Raw genomic sequence first — 24,596 nt, 5'->3', positions numbered from 1 at the left:
TCAAAAAGCTCAGAGCTTATGTGCTCGCCCACAGCTCAGCAATTATATCCTGATGTAGAACTTTCAGTCCTCTGTGTATGATTGCCCCACTCATTTTCCTAAGCTTTTTTCCAAACAAGAAGAAGATATTCCACCTGAGGCTGAATACACCTCCATTTCCACAGAATGTGGGAGAAAGGCCATGGGAGAAATTCTCTGTCTGAATCCCCAAAGCCATGGGAAAAAAGGGCAGGCTCAGAATAGATATATTAGGTCCTTCTTTCTTTGAGTGACTATGATGAGGATTATTTGGGCAGAATCTGGCCAGGGATTCAATTTCCATTTCCTCTAGAAGATAATTGTAGTTCCTTTATTTCGAAATACAAATCCACTGCACATAATAACAATAAACATATTAGCTTTCCTATAGTACTTTGCAATCTAAATGTGCTTTTACATCTTATTTCATCTGATCTTCATAACAGTCCCATGAAATAGATACCCTTAGTCTCCTTTACAGTGGTCTGAGGATATATAGTATACAGATAACAAGAGGTATCACTGGATCTAAAATTCTGACCTTTCCAATTTGCCTAGAGGTAACAGGGAGTTAAGTGCCTTGTAAACATGATCCATTCAATATGGTATAGATTGGAGAAGACTAATGGATTCCTGAAAGTTCTCTGTGGATGTGGTGTAATGCTTCATTGACACTAACCCTTTCCCTCAGGATGGTCCCTTGCTGTAGTCTGAAGTAGAACAGCCAAATGCATTCCCAGGAAAGCCAAGGATACATATTTGCATGTTTCTCTGCAGAGATTTACATATTACTTTGTGCAGATCTGTTGCCACATTTTAAAAATTTGAATTCCAGGCACATAAAATAATTTCCCTATTCTCTGGAGAATGGGGCTAGTAACATTCAGCTGCCTTACATAAAGGCACTCTGACACATGTTCAGTTAGAAGTAAATATTTATTCCAGGTACGTCATCAAATCTCCAGTACATACTCTCTGATTCTGGGTGTGAGGTAGGTTTCTTCTCCCCTACCCCAAAGAATTTGCCTGCACAGGGAGCACATGTGAGAATACAACCCAACAGTCTACTCCTTGTATGGAAATGGGATATCATATTACATAATATATAGAAGGGTGCTTTGAATAATATGACATACTATATAAATATGGTATACCATATAAATAAAAAGTTTAATATTGTTTGCATTATTAGTGATAATAATAAATGGAAAGGACTTTTGTATTTTCTTCAGCTCTTCTTTCCTCTTGTAGTCACATAAGAAGCTTTCAGAATTTCCATTATCATCCTAAATAGCTTGTTAACTTGAAGACCAATTTTATTGCAAACCAGGAGTTTATGTAGACCAAGCACCACCATAAATGATCTCAAACATATCTGAGGGTACAAAATCAAAGTATAGATTATAAATATAATATGATGCACAAAATAGTTCTGAGATCACCATGGTTTGGAATTGTGGTTGTTCTGTCTAGATGATCCAGATGGCCTTCATCAACTAGATGGAACTCCTTTAACTGCTGAAGACATTGTCCATAAAATTGCTACCAGGATTTATGAGGAAAATGACAGAGGAGTGTTTGACAAGATTGTTTCTAAACTGCTGAATCTTGGCCTCGTAAGTCATATGCATGAGAGTAAATCAAATTCTTAGTACAGTTTGGAGTATGCCAAGGAGCCAAGCCACTTGATTCAGGTGTTTATAATGCATCTCCTTTATTCTAGTCACCACAGGTTTCAAGGACAAGTAAGGAATAATTATTTTCCCCCAGGAGTTTATAGTCTATCAGAAGAACTAGACAAGCACACACACGCCCATAATGCAAGCTGCTTAAGAACCGTAGAGCAGTTCAGTGTGCCAGAGAACAGCTTATATCCAATTGGCAGTAAGGAAAGGCTTCAGAGGAAGCCTTTCAGAGGAAGTGTTGGAAGTGAGCTTAGGAGGATGGTTAGGATATAAGCAGCAGAGGTAAGAGGCATGTGTGTCACAAAAAGGAAATAACACGAGCAAAGGCATACAGTGTGTGTTTGAGAACCTTTAAGTGATCCCATCTGAATCCACCTCAGCTTTGCTCCTCAGCCCTGAGCAGCCCTGACAGGATTTACTAAGATGCCGATGATGTGGAGTTTCAGAGGTTACCTAAGACCAAAGCTGTGGAGGAGCAACTCTCAGGGTGTTTCTCAAAATAAGTGTTCCGTGGGTCTCAGCAGACAGGGCGGACCATGGGCCCAGAGACACGTCCGGGAGTGCTGGGCAGTCACTAAAACGGCCGGCATGTAGTGGAGGCATAAGCCGGGGCTGTCTGAAAGAGGGTTCGGAAGGTTGCTGTTTTAAAAATAGGTGTTCGACTACAGAGTTTAGTCCTGATTTTTTGTTTTAAGTCACAAGACTGGGAATAGCAGTTATATGTTTTGCTTCTTTCTAACAGATCACAGAAAGTCAGGCACACACACTGGAAGATGAAGTAGCAGAGGTTTTACAAAAATTAATCTCAAAGGAAGCCAACAATTATGAGCAGGATCCCAATAAACCCACAAGCAGGACTGAGAATCAGCCTGGAAAAATACCAGAGAAAGTGGTATGTACATGTATGTGTTGTGTATGTGTGTGCATGGATGTGTGTGTGTGTGTGTGTGTGTGTGTATACTTGTATCTGCATGTAATTAATACCTTATCTGGTGCCACAAAATATTTGGGGTATGTGGCATTTTTAGCCTGTTTAAGGCTGAGTGCTGTGGCTTATGTCTGTGATACCAGCACTTTGGGAGGCCAAGGCAGGAGGATCACTTGAGGTCAGGAGTTTGAGACCAGCCTGGCCAACACGGCGAGACCTCATCTCTTACCAAAAAAATAAGTATATTCATAAAATACCAATAAGTTAAAAGACATAAATGAGCTCTACTTTGAAAATAACTAAAAGATTACATGTTATAGTCTATTATATAGTAAAGGTTGAATCTTATAATATACCACACAGTAAAATAATACATAATATTATGTGAAATAACATCACATAATAACAACCATTTGTACAGTTCCAGTGTACTGGAACCAAATATCTCATGGCTCTTTTGGTATCCAACATCTGTTCACAGTAGATGTCATCATCTGTCCCCACATCCCCAAAAAGAAGTGGGTTGATCTGATCCTCTGCCACCCCAGCTTTCGCATTTCCCAGAGCTAGCTGCCAGATGCTGCCTGTCTGTTCCAGGCTGTGCTCTTCTACCTGATCCTTCCCCTTCTGTTGGTTTAGGTGCCTGTCTGTCACCCTTCACCCAGATTAGTCATTCTTCCTTCCCCTTCTAGACTCCTTGCCTCTTCATCTTTTCCTTGGCATCAACCAAGGAAACCTTTCTCCTCACCTTGAATTCTCTTAACGCTAGATGAAGCTGACCCTAGGAGGGTACCACACTCCCACTTCTCCTTTGATTTGCTTCACCAGAGCACCCAGGCCCGTGGATCCTCATCTCCTCCAACATCCTGTCTCAAATACAAAGCAAGAGTATAGAGGCATACGGTTCTGTTTTAGAGAGGCTAGAAAATAGAAATTGGGTCTGCATTTTTTACTCGATAGCCTAAAAACTCTCCTTTGCTCTCCCCACTTCCAATCCCCACCAGTTGCCATCTTTTTAAACAGCTTTTGAAGATTCACCTACTCTAAAAAAACTTTCTAGCTTTAACCAGGAACTCATGACTTTCACTCAAGCATACTGGTTTGAACTAAAACTGACACAGCTATTTTCATCCTCTTTCACTCCCAGCGCATGCTCCCATTCACCCATCTCTAAAACGTTCGTATGCTTGATCTGTTTACTCATGTTATCTGAATGCATCAATGTGCATGAAACGCAAATGAAATAGTCTTTCCACAAATATTGATTGAATACCAACTGTATACTAAGCACTGGGAATACCGTGCTCATTTAAAAAAATATAATCCCTGTTCCTGTGAAGTTTAAGGTCTAGTGGAAGAGGTAGATGTCTTTAAATGGTCATGTACTTTCATTACAACTGCATTAAGTGCTCTAAGGACAGAAACACAGTTCTGTGAGAGTCTGTAAAAAAAGAATCTTGTCCTGGACTTAGGCTCAGGGAATACTTCCCTGAGGAAGTAACTTGAGCTTAGGACTGAAGGTCAAATAGGAGTTAACTTGTGAACACAAGAGGCACCACGTAGAAAAAGATGTGTGGAGTATCCAAGCAACTGAAACAAGGACAGTGTGGCTGGCACAGAGAGAACAAAGAGAGAAGAGACTGGGGAGATGGACCCAGGCCAGACCATGCAGAGCCTATGAGCCATAGATGGTTCAGATCCTTATTGTAAGAGCCATGAGAAAACACTGAAGGATTTTAATCAAAGAAGTTACATGATCAGATTGTTAAAAAGATTACCCTGGCTACAATGTAAAAGATGTGGTGTTGGGAATAGGTTTAAGGTGGGTGGTATACCAGTTGGAAGGTGAGAGATGAAGGCTGCTTGGACTACAGTGGGACAGTAGAGAGAGAAATGTACAAATTTGGGATAAATTTTGAATCTAGGGCCAACAAGGCTAGTAATGGATTGAATGGGGGGAAAGAAAGAAAAAGAGGGAAGAAAGGCTTCTAGATTTCTATCTAGTTCACTCAATGGAAAATGGACCATTCACTCAGATGGAGAACACAGAACAAAGGTGATGTCTAGAAGAAAAGATTTTGTGCATCTATCTATCCAGACAGCCCTTAAAATGTCACCCCAAAATTCCCAAGTGTGACTTCTCTGCTGGTGTTAGACATTATGACAGGCTTTTCTGTATCCTGGCACCATCCCTCACGGTAGATTCTGTGAGAGACTTAATGAGAACTTATGGAGGTGAACTTGGCCAGAGCAGGAACCTAGAAATTCCCTGTCTATTTTCCCCTGAGCAGGAGCCAGGGTCTTCAGGGCAGAGCACCTTTTTCTAAGCCCCAGTGACCTTTCTATATGATTAGAGTGCACATGCCTAGAAATAGGTTTGAACCTGCAGGATCTTGCAAAGGAGGAGGCATTCTTGCACTTCACATTCAAGGGCATCACAGGGGAAAGAATTTAGCTGGAGTTTCATTAGTTGCAACAAAATGCTTATTTTTTATTGATTTTTTTTTCCCACTGCAGACTCCAGTGGCAGCAATTCAAGATGGTTTTACTAATGGGGAAAACGACGAAACAGTATCTAACACCTTAACCTTGACAAATGGCTTGGAAAGGAGAACTAAAACCTACAGTGAAGACAACTTTGAGGAACTCCAGTATTTCCCAAACTTCTATGCACTACTGAAAAGTATTGATTCAGGTAACCACTGTGTTTTCTGACCATGTGGAACAGAAACAGTAATTCTAGGAAATGTGTGGGTGGGGTTTTTTTTCTTCCTGTTTTCAATTTCTAAATGCAATCCTCAATAACATACACTGTATGCTTGGGGAAAAACAGGTCACATTGATTTTTTTTTTTTTTTTTTGAAAGAGAAATACTAGTCATGGAAATATTTAGGAAAGGGTAATCAGGAAAGGTGGAGTTTCTAGATAATTTAATCTTCTTATTAGCAGAGGGTTCATTTATTTGTTCAACAAACAGCTATTGAACATGTGCTACGCACAGGTGCCGGAAAGGGCCTTGTGCAGATATGGAGATGAATCAGTGTCCCTGCGCTGACCCAGTTCAGCCTCAGTTCTTACTGAAGCTCTTTTTGTTTCTCAGCTTTGTTGTGGTATAATTGGCAAATATAAATTGTATATACTTAAGGTGTACAATTGATGTTTTTGATATATGTGTATATTGTGAAATGATGACCACAGTCAAGCTAATTAACATATCCATCACTTCACATGGTCACCAATTTTATTCCTTTCTTTCTTTCTTTCTTTCTTTCTTTTTTTTTTGAGACAGAGTCTCACTCTGTTGCCCAGGCTAGAGTGAGTGCCGTGGCGTCAGCCTAGCTCACAGCAACCTCAAACTCCTGAGCTCAAGCGATCCTCCTGTCTCAGCCTCCCGAGTAGCTGGGACTACAGGCATGCGCCACCATGCCCGGCTAATTTTTTCTATATATATTTTTAGCTGTCCATATAATTTCTTTCTATTTTTAGTAGAGATGGGGTCTCGCTCTTGCTCAGGCTGGTCTCGAACTCCTGAGCTCAAACGATCCTCCCACCTCGGCCTCCCAGAGTGCTAGGATTACAGGCGTGAGCCACCGCGCCCGGCCTCTTTCTTTCTTTTTTCCTTTTTTTTTTTTGGCAATGAGAGAGCTTAAGATCCATCCTGTTAGCAAATTTCAAATATACAGTACAGTATTGTTAACTATGGTCACCATGCTGATGTATTCATCTTGCATAACTGACACTTAGTATGTTTTGACCAATATTTCCCCCCTTTTCCCTCCCCCTGTCCTTTGGCAACCATCATTCTACTCTCTGCTGCTATAAATTTGACTATTTTAGATTCCACATATAAGGGAGGTTGTACAGTATTTGTCTTCTGTGCCTGGTTTATTTGTTTAGCATATGTCCTCTAGGCTCATCCATGTTGTGGTAAAAACAAACATGCAAAAAACAGGAAGGAAATCCTGCCATTTGCATAGAATCTTTACTTAAAAGCCTCTACTCATTTTTTTCCCTTAATGGGAACAGTGTATGAAACCTAATTCATCCTTTTTAAAATTATTCGAGAAATTGCTTTATAGACAGTTTCAGTTTCAGCCTTTAAATGAGTTAAAATGAAGAGCATTAGACTAAAGGAGGAGGCCAGGAGCCCCACATACTTGGGAAATTATTTGTTTTTTTGAAAGCGAAGTCTTTAATGTGCCCTGATCTCTTTGCTCATATGTGCACGGAGTTAACTGAGGATTTCAGTTCATGATTATTGTTGGTTAAGCTGCAAGAAGGATAATAAATGTACAATATTTCTGTTATTGTTCAAACAGATGTCCTACACTGCCTTAATGACTTTTCCTTTCCCTGTTCAAAGATTCAGCTCCACATTGAACATTTATATAGAGATTTCTAGTTGTAATCTATTTTCCTCCCACCCCCAAGAAGTGACCTTAAAGTAAGCTTTCATTTCTGGAGAACATCCTTTGTGCTTCAATTTCAGTCATTGGCCAGATGGCACCGGCCCCTCTGCTGGTGTCCGCAGGGCTTATACATCTTGAGGGTCTGTTCTGAGCCATCTTGCCCCATGGGCTGGCAGATACCCAGCTCAGAACCTCTGTCATCCTGGTGAGTCACTTCTCATCAGTGAAGAGCACCAGCATGATGCCGAGTACTTATACAGATGTGACCTTGAGCAAATAATGTGATAGCTGAAGTTTTTATTTACCAGTTCTTTTCCAGAATCTCTTCCCCTACCTCTTCTCCCACCTCTTCTCCCACTTTCCGTCCCTCCCAACCTGTAACTTTGATGGCATTTTGAAAATTCTACTGTATGGGATAGTCTTTATTTTATTTGTTTTTATGTTTCAGTTTCCTTCACCCCATTCCTTCTTGCCTTTATTTTTGTAGAATTTTAATTTAAATACTTACACTGAGGTCTTCGCTAGTACCTGTCTTTATCACCCATGGTCTGAACCAACTGAGAAATAATAAAGCAGGTAGAAAAACAAAATATTATCTCTGTTACCGATAAGCACTGGGATGTAGAATGTAGCTTAGAGTGAGAGCCAACACTGGGCTTGCTCATTCCCTGCTCCTAGGTCTAGAACTTAGAAGCCAATCTCAGGGATGGTTTGAGTCTGCAGAGCAGACAAGTATCTCAGGTCCTAGCTGTCTACTATTCCAGGCAAGTAGAAAGAAAAAAGATTCCAATTCCCCATCCATTGAGAAGTGTAGACGAATGGATATTGCCTACCATCCACGTATGTGGGAAGGATGAAAGGGTTCGGAGAAAGGCTAGGAGTATTTACAGAAAATCCTTCATGACAGCTAAAAGAATAGGGAAAATGGGTTCCCCTCTAGCATCTTTGTTCTTCTTTTCTTCAAAAATGGAATTACATTTGTTCTGATTTGATAATTAAAGTATTTACTTAGCTACTATGGCATCAAATTAGCCATTTTGTTCCATCAAGATGTAGAACAGTATGTCAAATACAAAGGGTTCCCAAGAAATTGTTAATAGTGGTTACCTATAGGCAATAAGGGGTGCGGGGTGAGAAAGAGAATGTTACTTTTCACTTTTATTTACTTCTGAACTATTGGAATCTTTTTTACTCTCTGTATATATTCTTTCAAATGAAATAAAAGTTAAAAAGTAATATATACTACTGTTAAAAAAATCAATCTTTCATTTAAAAACTAAAAACATCTATGTGTTCTTATTTTCAACTCAGAAAATTAAGCTTCATTAATGAATACAGATTGTTCTTGCCCTCAAAGACTTATCGGCTACGTAGAGAAAAGTTGTTGGGTTGTCAATCTTCTATCCTTCCTTTCGGGTTCATGTTATCTCAGGTTGAAACTTATCTCTTTATCATCTACTCTAGTAGTAAAATATTTTAGATTAACTTAAACCCTTTTGGAGAAGTTATAATTGCCCATTTCTGGAAAAGTTTGGTATAGCTATACATTGCCCTGTATTTCCAATCAACTCTTAGATTTTTTTGTAAATTAAATATATATGAGTTTAGCTGGGTGCTGTGGCTCATGCCTGTTACCCCAGCAACTTGGGAGGCTGAAGTGGGAGGATTGCTTGAGCCCAGAAGCTCAAGACCAGCCTGGGCAATATAGTGAGACATCATCTCTAAAAAAATAAAATAAAATAAAAATCAGCTGGACACGGTGGCATGCACCTGAAGACCCAGTGACTCAGAGGCTGAGGGAGGAGGATCACTTGAGGAGTTCAAGGCTGTAATGGTGCCACTATGATAGTGCCACTGCACTCCAGCCTGGGCAACAAAGCAAGACCTTGTCTTGAAAATAAATAAATGAATAAATAGATAGATAGACAGATAAAGGCTTTAGTTATAAATGTAGGGAGAAATATTTCAATAACATGTTTTACTTATAAATTGACATTAAAAGATGAAGCTATACTCCACCAGTTTTCTTTAAATTATTTTATTCTTTTATTTAGAAAAAGAGGCAAAAGAGAAAGAAACACTGATTACTATCATGAAAACGCTGATTGACTTTGTGAAGATGATGGTAAAGTATGGCACAATATCTCCAGAAGAAGGTGTTTCCTACCTTGGTGAGAATCTTATTTGGTTTGTTTTTACTACGGTAGTTTTCATTGTTCAAAGTAAGTTAGGAACTTGGCAATAATTACCTCACTAGTTTGATAATTTATCCCCAATCTGTCCAAATCATCTGGGTAACCAGTATTTCCCTGTTTGATAAATAAAAATACAAATAGGCTGGGCGCGGTGGCTCACGCCTGTAATCCTAGCACTCTGGGAGGCCGAGGTGGGCGGATCGTTTGAGCTCAGGAGTTCGAGACCAGCCTGAGCAAGAGCGAGACCCCACCTCTACTAAAAATAGAAAGAAATTATATGGACAGCTAAAAATATATATAGAAAAAATTAGCCGGGCATGGTGGCGCATGCCTGTAGTCCCAGCTACTCGGGAGGCTGAGACAGGAGGATCGCTTGAGCTCAGGAGCTTGAGGTTGCTGTGAGCTAGGCTGACGCCACGGCACTCACTCTAGCCTGGGCAACAGAGTGAGACTCTGTCTCAAAAAAAAAAAAAAAAAAAAAAAAAAAAATACAAATAAACATACAAAAAAAATAAACCAGAGATTTTCAACTTTGTATTGTTATAGATCTGGCTTGAGTACAAACATTTCACGCTTACATTTTGTCTTATTAGCATTCTCTTATAATCTCCATGGAGACAATTTTATTAAAATTTGACTCACTACTGTTTTTTCTATTGTGTTGTGTTTGGAAGGTTGGGACTAAGAATCTTGATTTTCTCTTGGAGGTCTGTGGGTGGCGAGGAGGAAAGAGCACTAGCCTAGGCATCAGATGTCCTGACTCCTGGTCTCAGTTTTGCCATGGGCCAACTGTGTCACGTTGGGGAAGGCACTGTTCCTCGCCGGGCCTCAGTTTCTGCATCTATAAAATGAAGGACTTTGGGGCTGGGCACTGTGGCTCACTCCTATAATTCTAACACTTTGGGAGGCCAAGGTGGGAGAATCACTTGAGGCCAGGAGTTCGAGACCAGCCTGAGAAACATAGCAAGACCCTGTCTCTAAAATTAGCATAGTGGTGTAGTGGCGCACCTGTAGTCCTGGGTACTCGGGAGGCTGAGGCAGGAGGATGAGCCCAGGCATTGGAGGTTGCAGTGAGCTGTGATGATTCTACTGCACTCTAGCCTAGGCAACAGAGCTAGACTCTGTCTCAAAAATAAATAAAGTAAAATAAAACAAAATTAAATTAAATTAAGGACTTTGTTATCAATAAAAGGGCTGGTAAACTACTGGCCATAGACCATATCTGGTCCATCACCTAGTTTTGTGGAGCATGTAAGCTAAGAATGTCTTTTAGATTTTAAATGGTTGGGGTAAAAAATCAAAAGAAGAATAGCATTTAATGACACATGAAAATTATATAAAATTCAAATTCCAATATTTACAAATGAAGTTTTATTGGAACACAGTCATGCTCATTTGTTTTAGTGCTGTCTGTAGCTGCTTTCATTCTACAACAGCAGAGTTGAGTAGTTGCAATGGAGACTATATATGGCCTACAAGAAACCAAAAATATTCACTATCCTAGCTCTTTACAGAAAAAGATTGCAAACCCCTATTCCTTGAACTTTATAGATAAACTTGGACATTCTTTGATTTTGCATGTAGGTTATTTTTTAAATTAATTAAAATTAAATAAAACAAAATCTAGTTTCTCAGGTTGTACTAGACACATTGCAAGTGCTCAATTTTTGTTTTTATTTTTTTTAAAAAAAAAAAGCCTCTTGGCCGGGCGCGGTGGCTCACACCTGTAATCCTAGCACTCTGGGAGGCCGAGGCGGGTGGATCGCTTGAGGTCAGGAGTTCGAGACCAGCCTGAGCAAGAGTGAGACCCTGTCTCTACTTAAAATAGAAAGAAATGATCTGGCCAACTAAAAATATATATAGAAAAAAAAAAATTAGCCGGGCATGATGGCGCATGCCTGTAGTCCCAGCTACTCGGGAGGCTGAGGCAGAAGGATTGCTTAAGCCCAGGAGTGTGAGGTTGCTGTGAGCTTGACGCCACAGCACTCTAGCCCAGGCAACAGAGCGAGACTCTGTCTCAAAAAAAAAAAGTTAAAAGAAAAAAAAAAAGCCTCTTGATTCCTGCTTGGTTTAGTGAATCAACAAATGCCATTCATCCTTAATATATTTTGGGCAAGATGCCCTCACAGCCCCTTGCTCTGACAGGGGAGGGAGAATTAAATAGAAGAGGAAATCTCATAAGGTAGGGTAATCCAGGACTGCTCTGTATGAGCCCCATTTTTTTCTACATGAAAATAGTTTTACTGCTTTTTATGATTATAAAAGAGCATATTTATTTTAAAAAGTCATTCAATGCAAAAAGATGTTTAAAAGGAAGTGAAAATCATTCACAATATTGACACCTTCCAGATGTTTTCCTCTACATGTGTGTAAGTATGTGCGTGTGTGCATACCTATGATGTCATTTCTTTCATTTATCTTATTTAATAAAATATGGGCTTATATTACACACAGTGCTTCATAATAAAAATGTGGCTTACATTATTCCTTTAACAGTACATCAAAGATGTTTCAGATAAATAACTGTTTCGTATACCCTGTGACTCAGAAATTCTACATTTAGTCATTTATCCCATGGAAATGAGTGAGAGATGCCACAAAGGCTTATGTGCAAGGCAGATACTCCCACTACCATTTATAGCTCTGCTGTCCAACGTGGTAGCCACTAAATACAAATTGTTATTGAAATTAAAAGTGATTTAAATTAAATAAAATTTAATATCTAGTTTCTCAGTTGCACTGGGCACATTTAAAGTGCTCGCTTGCTGTACGTAGCTAGTAGCTACCATACTTAACAGCACAGAATTCAATATGCCCATCATTGCAGAAAGTTCTATTGGACAACATTGGTGTATATGAGTAAAATTGTGAAAATAGGCTAGATATTCCAGAAGAGAAGATTATCTAAAATAAATTATTTTTTCTTATGATGGACTATTTAAATTTTATTTTAAATGTTTGTTATTAAAATAATTATATATGTTTGTTACATATATAATATAAATATTGTTTATATAGATTATTTAGTGACAGGGAGAAATGTTTATGATAAAATGTTGAATGCTTAAAGCCATTTAGAATATAACATCAATTTTGGCGCTAAAAAAATGGAGATTTTATATATATATATATATATATATATACACACACATATATAGAAATAAAGTTGGAAGGAAATATACCAAAATATCTCTGGGCATAATAAGTGTGTTTTTTTAAAAATAATTTTCTGTTTTCTTAATTTTCTCCAAAATGTATCACTTTTTCAATCAGAATATGAGTTATATTTTTAAGAATTTTTCTGTATAAGCACATTGGCTTTGACTGCTGCTGCCATGAAGATCCACCCTCAGACCCCCGAAGGCTCAGGACAGCACGAGCGAGGAGGCTTGACTGGCCTCCCCTCCTCCCATCTGAGCCCGTGGCGAGCAGGGACCTGCCTTTCTGTTCTGGTCTCCACGGAGCGTGGTGATTACAAAGGTTGCCAGCTATAATCATTATTTCAGAGAAGATATGTGGCTGGTTGAATAACCGAGTACAAACAGTCTAGATTCTAATCTATTGTCTACCTTGAGGAAGTCACAGCCTAGACTCCTGTCTAGTTACACTTATCTGATGTTACTCCAAAGAGCAGAATTAGAACAAAGACAAGGATACAGATTGCAGCTTAATATGAGTAGGGAAATTCTCACCCCTCAGACTACCTAACAGTAGAACTGGCTCCCTCCTGAATTCATGAGTGCCCTGAATGATGGAATTACAACTGTTTGGCTTAAGCAAAAAGGGAATTTATTGCCTCATGTAACTAAAACGTCTGCAGGGGCTTTGTGAATTCCACCAGTGTAAGGAGTTGATCTCTTCCTATCTCCCAGCTCTAACCTTCTGCACGTTGATTCATTCCAGACAGGCTGCTCCTTGTGGGAACAAGATAGTGGGTCAGTCCCAATCTCGCATCCTGCCAGTGCATCCTCCACTCCCAGCGGAAAGAGAGCTTCTTTCTACCAGTAGTCCTAGCATTGAGTCTCATTGACCTAGATTGAGCCATGTGCTCCTCTTTGAGCCAATCACTAGAGCCCAGGTTCATGGAAGACCCTGCTTGGTCAGGCTTGCGTTACTCGGCCACCACTGAAGTCATGTGTTCTGAGAGTGAGAGAGGGCCGGGTTTCCCAAAGGAAAATCGAGGTGCAGTTTCTACACTGTGTTGAGTAGGCCAAAACCACAGGTGTGCATGCTAAGACCCAACCCTGAAAGTGTTCCAGCAGTGACCACAGAGATGATAAAGGGACTTCTGCAATTAGCTGAATAGGAGTCTGAACTCGAGGATCTCAAATTACATACCTTTCTATCCTGAGAATCTATGATTCTGAGAGATAAAATCCAGGTCAGAGCATCTTACCAGCAGTGTTAATATTTTGGAATTGCTATTGTGATGTTTCTGGTGAGATTTAAATGTTTTTAGTGAAAGTTTGATATTATCTCTCAGGGAATAAAATTATACTTCTTTCCCTCCTTCCTTCAGAAAACTTGGATGAAATGATTGCCCTTCAGACCAAAAACAAACTAGAAAAAAATGCTACTGACAACAAAAGTAAGCTTTTCCCAGGTATGATTTATTTAACTAATTTTAAAAATGTATTTATTTATTTATTTATTTATTTTTAGCTCCTCATCAGTCAACTTGATTATTTAACTAATTTTTGTTTAGCTTTTAGAAGAATAACCCTTTTGAGTGATAAATAATGAACTTCAATAAACATTAATAAAGAGTTACAGATTTCAAAAAGTTTTAAAATCTGAAATCCAACATAAGATTAAATAGATATAACATTGGCTATTTTGTGGACAGTCATAATACAGAAATCTGACCCCCAAAAAAACATTAAAAGGTAATATAGGTCTTTATGGAAGAGCCTTAGGAAGTAGTTAAGAATTTTAGGTCCAAAGGAAAGGGCTACATCACGAACTGAGCAATCTTTCCTAAAATTCTCCTTTAGATATCTTCTCTCCCCAGGTCACCCCTTGTCCAGACTATTGTCCCTGGTCATCTGTCTACCCCATTTCCTCTGCTTTCTGCTCTCCCCTCCCAGGTCTTCTGTCTCCTCTGGATGCTCTGTGCCCCTGTGTAGTGTGATTTACTCCACCCTCCTTCTCTTGGCATCTCCACCCATCACCCTGCCCAGCACAGCAAACACCACAGAACTGAGCTGTGCGAAGGAGCCTCCTTTCAAGGAGGAGGGTGGAGCAAAAAGAGAAAAGATTGCAAGTTGCAAATTCTTGTACTTTAATTATTTGTCCCTGTCACAGAAATTATGCACATATTCTTGGGGATATAATATATGGCCCTTTAAAATATGTTTTCATGTAGTTTCTAATAACCTGGAAACATCCTTCCATAATGATATTAATGACAAAAGCAAAGAACAAAATTTCTTCCTTCTTCAAAATTTCATACCACAACTATGAAAAAAAATTATACATCTCTACACATACCACAGCACACTAGTAGATGTTTTACATGAAACAATAACTGATTTCTGTCTTTCCTCTTTCCTGCTTTTTCTATATTAAAAAAAAAAAAAAAAACACAGGCTGGGCACAGTGGCTCACTCCTGTAATCCCAGCAGGGAGGCTGAGGCCCAGGAGGCTGAGGCAGAAGGATCATTTGAGGCCAGGAGTTCAAGACCAACCTCGGCAACATAGCAAGACCCCATCTCTAGAAAAAATTTTAAAAATTAGCCGGGCGTGGTGGTGCACACCTGTAGCCCCAGCTATTCAGGAGGCTGAGGTGGGAGGATCACTTGAGCCCAGGAATTTGAGGCTACAGTGAGCTATGATCATACCACTGTACTCCAGCCTGGGTGACAGTGAGACCTGGTCTCAAAAATTAAAAATTCATTAAAACGGTTTGACTGCTTGAGATTCCAAATATTTTATTGGCTGCAGGGATGCATTACAATTGTTTTTAAGTGGTTACCTACTTCAAGGTTTATGGTTTTTAATTCAACACATGATTGCTGGAAGGAAATGTCGTTATTTTTAAGTGGGAAGTAAGCAAGCATTATCCCTTTCAGACAGCAAGTGTCCAAGCCTCTTCTTTGCATTTAGAGTTACCAGGGTTAAGAGAGTGTGAAGAAAGGGGCAGAAGGAAAGAAATCTTGCCCTAGCCCCAAACCTTAGGTGCTAATAGACTGTTACTGGGTAATAGACTGCCACTCTCTAAGGGCACAGTGTGGCAGAAGGGAAAGAACGCCAAGTCAGAATCCAGAAAGCTGAGGGTTGGCCAGCTTTTCTTTTAACTCAGTGGGTGACTTTATACACATAGTTCCCCTCTCTGGGTCTCAGTTTCCTCTTCTGTGTAGTGGGGGTAGAGGGTTGGATTAGAAATAATCACGAAGAATCCTTTCAGTTCAAAAAAATGATCTGACCTCTAACTGTACCTTTTCAATAAAGTTTATTTCTACATCAGGAATTAATTAATAGATAGGAAATAGGGTTATAACAACATTGTAATCTGATTACAGCACCATCAGAAAAGAGTCATGAAGAAACAGACAGTACCAAGGAGGAAGCTGCTAAGATGGAAAAAGAATATGGAACCCTGAAGGATTCTACAAAAGATGGTAACTCCAACCCAGGAGGAAAGACAGATGAACCAAAAGGTACAAATTTGGCAGCTCTAGGTTAGCAATGCAATTGGTGAAGCAAAAGCTTTCACTAGTCATGGTAGGGTGATCCAAAGAGCAAGCCCCCCGGCCGGGCGTGGTGGCTCACGCCTGTAATCCTAGCACTCTGGGAGGCCGAGGTGGGCGGATTGTTTGAGCTCAGGAGTTCGAGACCAGCCTGAGCAAGAGCGAGACCCCATCTCTACTAAAAAAATAGAAAGAAATTATATGGACAGCTAAAAATATATATAGAAAAAAAATTAGCCGGGCATGGTGGCGCATGCCTGTAGTCCCAGCTACTCGGGAGGCTGAGGCAGGAGGATCGCTTGAGCTCAGGAGTTTGAGGTTGCTGTGAGCTAGGCTGACGCCACGGCACTCACTCTAGCCTGGGCAACAGAGTGAGACTCTGTCTCAAAAAAAAAAAAAAACAAAACAAAAAACAAAGAGCAAGCCCCCCCCAAATCTGAGAAATTAGCATGATCTGTATAGAAAAGATTTGGCATGTAGTACCTTTATTTGAAGAGTAATCTTTTTTAATGGTCTTGAGTCTCCTGGGATGGCAAACTGATTTCATCTTTTGAGGGTTTAGTGTCCAATGGACTTTTGTGCTTGGGGAGGAATGTGTATGACAATTTGTATGTTGTTTAATGAATAATTTGTAATCTTAAGAATTTATTGTGCAATATTTCTTTAAACTTATTTAACACTCTGAATAGTCACATATTACTTATTCAGCAAGGTCATCAAAATTTATGAATTTAACAAAGCAAATTTCCTGAATTATTTAACCAGTGATTGCAACTATATATCTCAAACTTCCTTAAATAGCGTATATACATCTACATAATATAAGATTTACATCTTCCTAGGATTTTAGAAACTTTACCAGACCCCCAAAGAAAAAGGGACTCAATATCAATGAGTCTGTAAGTTCTAAATTGTTAACCCTTTGATTTCAGGTCAGAATGTGGGATCTGGTTATATGGTTCCATAGTTCAAGCACCTTTTATTACAAAGTTGTGCTAGTTACGTGTGGAAATTTTACATCCCTATGTCTCAAATAGGTATTCTTTTACTGAAACTCAGTGTCTTTACCAGAATTTGTGAATAGATGGCTTGAACGTACCTTGTTTTTCTGTCATTATGATATATTGACCTCTTTGATGTATTAATAATCGGAACCTCACTTATGTCTTATCAGTGTCTCATTGGTAAGTTCATCCACAGGGATTACTCCCTGGGAGCTGAGGGAGTGGGTCAGTGCTCTCGTGGGGGAGAAGGGGTGCTTTTCATTGGTTATCATGTATAACCATCGGTGGCAATGAGTGGATGAACTTTGCTTATTCCTTGTTAAGAGACCATAAGGGCTGATCTTGTTCATGGTATAGCTCTTAATTTCGAAGGCACTTCCTGGTGCACTTGAAGTTTCCCCACCCAGTCTCTCCTGCTTACACAAATAGAAACAGGTTCATATTCATACTTGATAATAGACCCATGCTTTACAATGTCTGTATATGAAGTAGAAAAGGAACAAACTAGCTGTGCATTTAATATCTTGAAACTCAATAGTAACAAAAAAAATTATAAAATACTTCCCTTTTATATTGCTACTACCTTTGTTAATACTTTACATTAACTTTTTCCATTTGTTTAAGTTGTTGCAGTTGATGAGGATGATGATTTTATGTTTAAATTGGCATAGCTTGGGCAGTAGGAGCTCCCTAAGTTTCCCTTTTGTCCTTTTAACACATAATCTTTCCTTTCTGGCAAAAACAGGATATTCTAGACCCACTCTGAATTTTCCTTTCCCCAAGACTTGAAATCAATTCCCCCTCAAGAAGTTCTGGTTCTTTTTCTTAGAAAATACTTATATAATTAGGTCGGAACCTGGGTTCAAGTGAGTGCGATAGCGGTGACAGACACTGCTTCAATGTTAGCTATTGGAACTTTTTTGAGATAGGGCTAAAAAAGAATTTTTTCCTTAATATATCAAGTCCATGTTGATTTTGCCTATTCTGTGAAGTTTTTATTGTTTGGATTTTTCTCTAGCATGGATTTCATAGACCATCACAATTTTCTCCTACATTGGCATAGCTGATGTATCAACTCCAATTGTTTGGCAGTAGCCTATGTTGAGAAAGGTTATGATGTTGTATCTGGACTCAGGAGGAAAGAGTATTGGAATGATCAATTAATAATGCTTGTCATGAGCAAGGGAAGGTAGAACTGGTGACATATGTACCATGTTTGGGGACCCTGTAGACCCATCATGCTGTTTTGATAGTTCCACCCAACCGTAGGTTTACCCTGAATGGATGGTGAACTGTTTTTTTAATGTCTTCTTTTTGAAGTTGTGGTAAAATACACATAACATAAGATTTGCCGTCTTAACTATTTTTAAATGTACTGTTTAGGTGCACTAAGTACCTTCACATTGTTGTGTTACCATCACCACCATCCAACTCTAGAACTCTTTTCATCTTGAAAAACTGAAACTCTGGGCTGGGCACCATCGTTCATGCCTGTAATCCTAGCACTCTGAGAGGCTGAAGCGGGAGGATCGCTTGAGCCCAGAAGTTTGAGACCAGCTTGGGCAACAGTGAGACCTTGTCTCTTATAAAAAATAGAAAAATTAGCTGGGTGTGGTACCGTGTACCTGTAGTCCCAGCTACTCTGGAGGCTGCGGGAAGAGGATCCCTTGAGCCTAGAAGTTGGAGGCTGCAGTGAGCTATGATCATGTCACTGTACTCCAGCCTGGGTGACAAAGCAAGACCCTGTCTCCCCACCCCCACAAAAATAAAAAAACTGAAACTCTTTACCCATTATCATTTTCTATTCCTCTTCCCCCCAGTTCTTGGCAGTCACCATTCTACTTTCTGTCTCTATGGATTTGACTACCCTAGGGACCTCACATAAGTGGAATTGTATAGTATCATATTTGTCCTTTGTGACTGGCTTATTTCACTTAGCATAATGTCCTTAATGTTCATCCATGTTGTAGCAAGTGTCAGAATTTCCTTCCTTTCTAAGGCTGAATAATACTCCATTGTATGTATATACCATATTTTGTTTATCCATTCATTTGTCTATGGACACTTGGGTTGTTTCCACATTTTGGTGATTGTAGATAATGCTGCTATGAATATGGGTATATAAATCTCTCTGATATCCTGCTTTCAATTCTTTTGTGTATAGATCCAGAAGTAGAATTACTGGAGCATTTGGTAATTCTATTTTTAATTTTTTGAGGAACCACCATGCTGTTTTCTATAGCAGCTACACGATTTTAAATTTCTACCAGTGGTGCACAAATGTTCCAGTTTCTCCATGTTCTTGCCAACACTTCTTATTTGTGGAATTTTTTTTGTTTTGTTTTATCCTAATGAATGTGAAGTGTAGGATGAGTGATAAGCTTTTTAAAAATAGTTAACCAGGCAAAGAGTGGCCTGTGGCCTGAGACAGAGAACCAGGAACTGGCAGCACAGAACACAACAGCTCACTGCAACAGAAACCCAGCATGCCTCAAGCATCCCCTCTGGGAGCAGCCCACATGTAAGGATGGTGTTTCCCCAGAACGCAGCAAGCCATGCGCCAGGTCCTTTGACTTGCTGGGGCAGCATACTCAGTGCTTAAAACAACACGTTATATTGTTGCATAGCTGTGCAAAGATCTCTAGGAATGGGTGCTAACAGGTCTCTTTGTTTCTTTTAAAAAACATTATGTAAAAAATGGAATATGAAGGAGGTAATTCTCGGTAACCCCTCTATTGCCTGTTTAGGATGTGAGTGTTTGGAGACTAAGGGTGGATTTCTCTTTTCGTTAGGATTTCCGTCAGATAGTAATGGGGAGAGAGAATAGTAAAACTCTATCCAGTTAGTGTTATTCTTTGTGATGGATCTCCTGAAACATACGGAAGAGGGTAGGAATTTGGGGTTAAAACTAATCCCCTGCCCCCCGCCAGGTATTTAGAGATGTAATTTATTCATATTACCCCTGACTCCATTACTCTGGGATAAGGACAACTGATTCTAATACAGTTTAGGAAAAAAACAAACTGAGCTTAAGCCAAGGACTGACATTTCTGGAAAAAAATAAATTAATCCCCAAAAGGGCATACTAAGACATAGATCTTTGTATTCACAGTTGCTTTATTGCACTTTTTTCAAGGACACTGTTATTATAAAACTCAGTGAGGAAACACCTATTTTCTCTAGGTAGAAAAATTAAAGCATCCATGTGGGTGAAGGCAGGGTTGTGGGGTTGTTTGTTTTGTTTTGTTTCGTTTTTGAGACAGGATCTCACTTTGTCACCCAGGCTGGAGAGCAGTGGCATGGATCTTAGCCCACTGCAACCTGGAACTCCTGGGCTCAAGGGATCCTCCCACCTCAGCCTCCCAAGTAGCTGGGACTACAGGTGCATGCCACCATGCCCAGCTGATTTTTGTAGAGATGGGGTCTTACTCTGTTGCCCAGGCTGGTCTCAAACTCCTGGCCTCAAATGATCCTCCCACCTCAGCCTCCCAAAGTGCTAGGATTATAGGCATGAGCCACCGCACCTGGCCAAGACAGGGTTGACTGGGTTTCCTGGGACATTATTCAGTGATAAACATTTATTTCAATGGCATGTCTGGCACCGTGCTCAGGAAGCAGCAGCAGACGGAATAGAAGAACCCATGCCTGCCTTTGAGGACTTGAGCAAGCTTTGAAATGACTGAGAGTAGTTCTTAACTCCCGTGTAGCCAAGGACAACACAGGTCACATATGTGCAGGCACATCCCACTTACTGATGAGCCAGGCGTGTGTAGAATGTGATCCCTCCAGGAGAGAAAGTTGGAGGACATTACAGAGTAGAACAAGGGATGAGGAAATGGCCCAGCTAAAACCATTTAAGGAAATAATTATAAGCAGGACCCATTGGCAGACATATCTGTTGATAGTTCATTTTGATCTTGCAGTGGGAGATGATGGCCTCATCTAATTACAGCAAATATTTATTAAACATGCCTAGCATGTGCTGGGTCCTGTAAGGAATGTAAATAGGAACAATAGTAAAAACAATAATAATAACATTACCCTATGTTCAATTTACAAAGTATGTCTACATGCATCTCATTTCAGGCTTAACATAAAAAAAACAATTTCATTACCAGTGATGTAAAATGACACTTTTGAATTCACCTTTGAATATAGTTTAGACTATTTAAATTATTGCTTTCTATAGGGATTCACATTAAGAATAATATTTTAAAATGTTGATTTCTAATTGGTGCATTTATTTGAATGATTCCATAATTATTCCTAAATTTAGAGACATGCCAATAAAATACAATTTGTTCTAATTCCAACCAAATCTATAAGTTTGTTTAATTTTTCAAGTAAATTGCTCTCTAGAGACCCAATAAAACTAAAACTATTCCATTATTTTTTTTTATTGTTTTTCTTTTTAATCATCCTATCCCTGCTGAAAAACTATTCCATTATCTAAGTGTGGCTCTTTTTGCCAGTTGGATGTTTACTCATTCACGTCTGTTCTGTGAGTCACTGAAAGTCTTTTTTTAAAATTGTCCAAGGGATGAAATAAACATTATAACACCCATAAACTTATTCCAATGCCAGAAAATTGACTCATTTGTCAAGTTTGTGGCTAGATAATAAAGTTAGGTTGAAAAAGGAGATCTGTAAGATAACTTTCACCTAAATATCCTATCAGTCTCCTATTTTTGTTTTATAGGAGCCAGAAAAGTTAGCCTGTTTCATTAAGACATTGATAATAAATTACCTAACTCATGTGGATGCTCTTATTTTTTAAGCAACATAAGAGAAGAAAATTTATGCTTCCATTCAAGTCCCAAAGCATTCTTGGAAATGTCCATAAATAGTGAGTTCAGTCTTCTCCCCTGGGAGTCAGCAAGTGGGCTGGAAGCTAAGCACAGGCATGGAAGACATAGGTTTTTCAAGAATAGCAAGGGAGAATTTCTTCCCATATGTGCAAACCATGAATTTCTTTTTTAGAATTCACCCCTTAATTTATAAATCAGCAAAACAAGGCCGAGAAGAAGTAACTTGTTCAAGATCTCATGGCCAAAGAGTGACAAAGCTGGGCCTTGAACCCATGTCCCCTGACTCTCAATCCGGTGCTATTCCAGTATTCCATGCTGCATCTTAGAGGCATGTGAAATGGCATCGTTATACAGAAATTCTTGAATGGCTCTGTGGCCCATATTGGTGTCCACAATGCCAGTATCAGTTGCTTTGCTTTCTGCAGTTCAAAACTGTAATCATGTAGCCTTGACAATAATTCTAAGCATTATATCAAACTTAATTTTATAAATATTCTTAGAATACTTAATATCTTTAGTATATCCAGTATGCAATAGGTTAATCCTATTGATTTGTACACTTTTGTTGCAGGGGAGTAGGAGGAGAGTGGTCAGAACAACCTATTAGGGTCAGGACAAATTTATGTATAAAAAAAGATATTTCCCTTGCAGCGTAGAAAAGCAGAACAGCCAGAAAAGCAGGGCTGCGTCTTGACTCTGGCTGTCTTCCCATCTGCTTCGGCATATGTTTTAAGGCTTTTGTGCTCTATTACTTCAGCCATGAGCTATTTTTTTCCAAAGGAAGCTGAAATAAATTAGGGAAAAAATAGTCCAGCTTTCCAAAGTAGACTCATAGGTTTTCAGTGCACACGTGTAAATAAAAGATTAGCTTTACAGCTCTAGAGAAAAGTAAATAGGAACAAGCTGCTTCTCTCCAAGCACAGAGGAACACCTGCTGTTATTCCCATTGTCACCAGTGCTGCTGTAGCTACGTGGAGGTCTCAATACTGGTGGCAGTTGTTCCCAAACTTTGCTGCACATGGGAATCACCTCGGGATCATTAAAAAATACTGATGCTCGGTCCCTATCCCCAGATTCTGATTTAATTGGTCTGAGGAGTGACTTGGACATTGGACTTTTTAAAATTTGGCTAAGTGATTTTAATGTGCAGCGAAGGTTAACAAGCACTGCCTTGTTTGCCAGTTTGATAACAACAGACACTAAATTCCTCTAGTCTAAAAGGTGAATTTGACCCAGCTCCAGTCACTAGGGGCTCCAGATTCACTCTGGTTCAAAACCAGGCTCTGACCCTTACTTGGCTGTGTCCCCTTGAATGTATCACTTAACCTCTCTGAGTCTTAGTTTCTTCATAAGTAAAATAGGAACAATGTTTACCTGCCACCAGGGATGAGGCAAAAAGAAAAAAAAGGAAAGGAAAGGAAAGAAAAAGACAATAGGAACAATGATACTTATTTCATAGAGTTCTGTGAAGAATAAATGACATGTGGATATAGTATGTCTACCACATCTATGTTTTAAATTATTTCTCATATACATATCATTTAGATTCAGAATCCATTAAATTTCAAGTCTTTCCAATAAACAATTCATTTTCATTGAAAAAAAAAAAGAGATAAATGGCATAGATTTCCCTACTTTGGATTCCATGCTCACTGATCATACTTCTAATTTCAATTTGACTTCTATATAGGAAGCCTTCATCCATTTACTCATTCAAAAAGTATTTATTGAGGGCCTACTATGTGTCAGTCCTAGTTCTAGGCATGAGGGTACATCAGCAAACAAGATATTTCTAAAGGAGAAAGACAATAAACTTAATAAACAAATTATATAATATAGTAGAAGGTGATAAGGAATCACCTTCTTTCGGATAAAAATAAAGCATAAAAGGAGGATGAGGGTGATGGGGTGTTCCGTTTAAAATCAGAGAGACTGTCCTTATCACATGTGTTATGACCCATAAGGTACTAGTCTCTTAATGGCCTGTAGTCTAGTTTTCTCTAAGCTGTAGTAAACTCATTCTTTGTTGTGGGTTGATAATGTCAATATAGTGAATACATTTGCGTTTCATACATTTCATATTTTTAAAATCCCACACCATTTTTATAGGTAATTCGTTCCTTAGCACAAAGCAACCTAACAAGGTAATGATGAGACCTCTATTTCCAATTGGCTTATGTCAAGTTCCCTCCAAAGCAGACCCTAAGAGAAGGATTTATAGGAGTTTAATTGGGAGGTGACCCCAGGCAGCACCACTGCGGGGTAGGTACATGAGACAGGGAAAGGAAAGAAGCCAATATAAGTTGTGTTAATGAGCAGCCTTCCGCTGTGGGCAATTCAGCTCAATGCCACTGAAGACCTCTGGGGAACTGAAGGTAGAACACGCCTGAGGAACAAGGAAGCTGATGCACTGATCTACCCATTTTATCCACCATCCGTTGAGCATGTCCATCATTAGCATATCTGGAGAGAGGGAGGCAAGACAGTGGGGAATGTCTGCTACACTATGATAAAAACCTCATAATTTTTTTTAATGTCTTAATTCAGAATTTTTAATGCAATATTTTAACAGAGACTAAGCTGTATTTTTGCTTTTCTCAAGTAAGCTCATCACGTTGTGACACAATATCATGGATGAGATAGTGGAAAAAATGCTTAAAATTATTTAAACGAGACTATTTTCAGACATACTCAAAAGTATCAGAAGCCCTAACTACCTAATGTGCTAATGACAAATCATTATCTATTCATTAAAGCAAACCCCATGAGGATCACTAATTTGCTTTAAGCTCTTTAAAAACAATGCAGTTGTATTATATAGAAAGAGTCTACACTAAGATTTCTTTCCTTGTTCAAAATG

The 24,596-nt window shown here is 39.2% G+C and overlaps 1 protein-coding gene across 1 annotated transcript in view; it reads left to right on the top strand.

The window, feature by feature from the left end:
* SCG3 (secretogranin III) overlaps window positions 1–24,596 on the top strand; it is a 35,440-nt gene that overhangs the window by 4,827 nt on the left and 6,017 nt on the right. Inside the window, exons 5-10 of the mRNA XM_069459816.1 lie at window positions 1,492–1,634; window positions 2,446–2,595; window positions 5,149–5,326; window positions 9,095–9,211; window positions 13,755–13,838; window positions 15,757–15,894. Coding sequence (XP_069315917.1) covers window positions 1,492–1,634; window positions 2,446–2,595; window positions 5,149–5,326; window positions 9,095–9,211; window positions 13,755–13,838; window positions 15,757–15,894 — 810 coding nt within the window. The remainder of the gene's footprint in view (window positions 1–1,491; window positions 1,635–2,445; window positions 2,596–5,148; window positions 5,327–9,094; window positions 9,212–13,754; window positions 13,839–15,756; window positions 15,895–24,596) is intronic.

The sequence above is a fragment of the Eulemur rufifrons genome, chromosome 2, assembly GCF_041146395.1.
Source record: "Eulemur rufifrons isolate Redbay chromosome 2, OSU_ERuf_1, whole genome shotgun sequence".
Lineage (NCBI taxonomy): Eukaryota > Metazoa > Chordata > Mammalia > Primates > Lemuridae > Eulemur > Eulemur rufifrons.
Note: the sequence above shows the minus strand (reverse complement) of the source record. Positions and strands in the feature narration are given on the sequence as shown.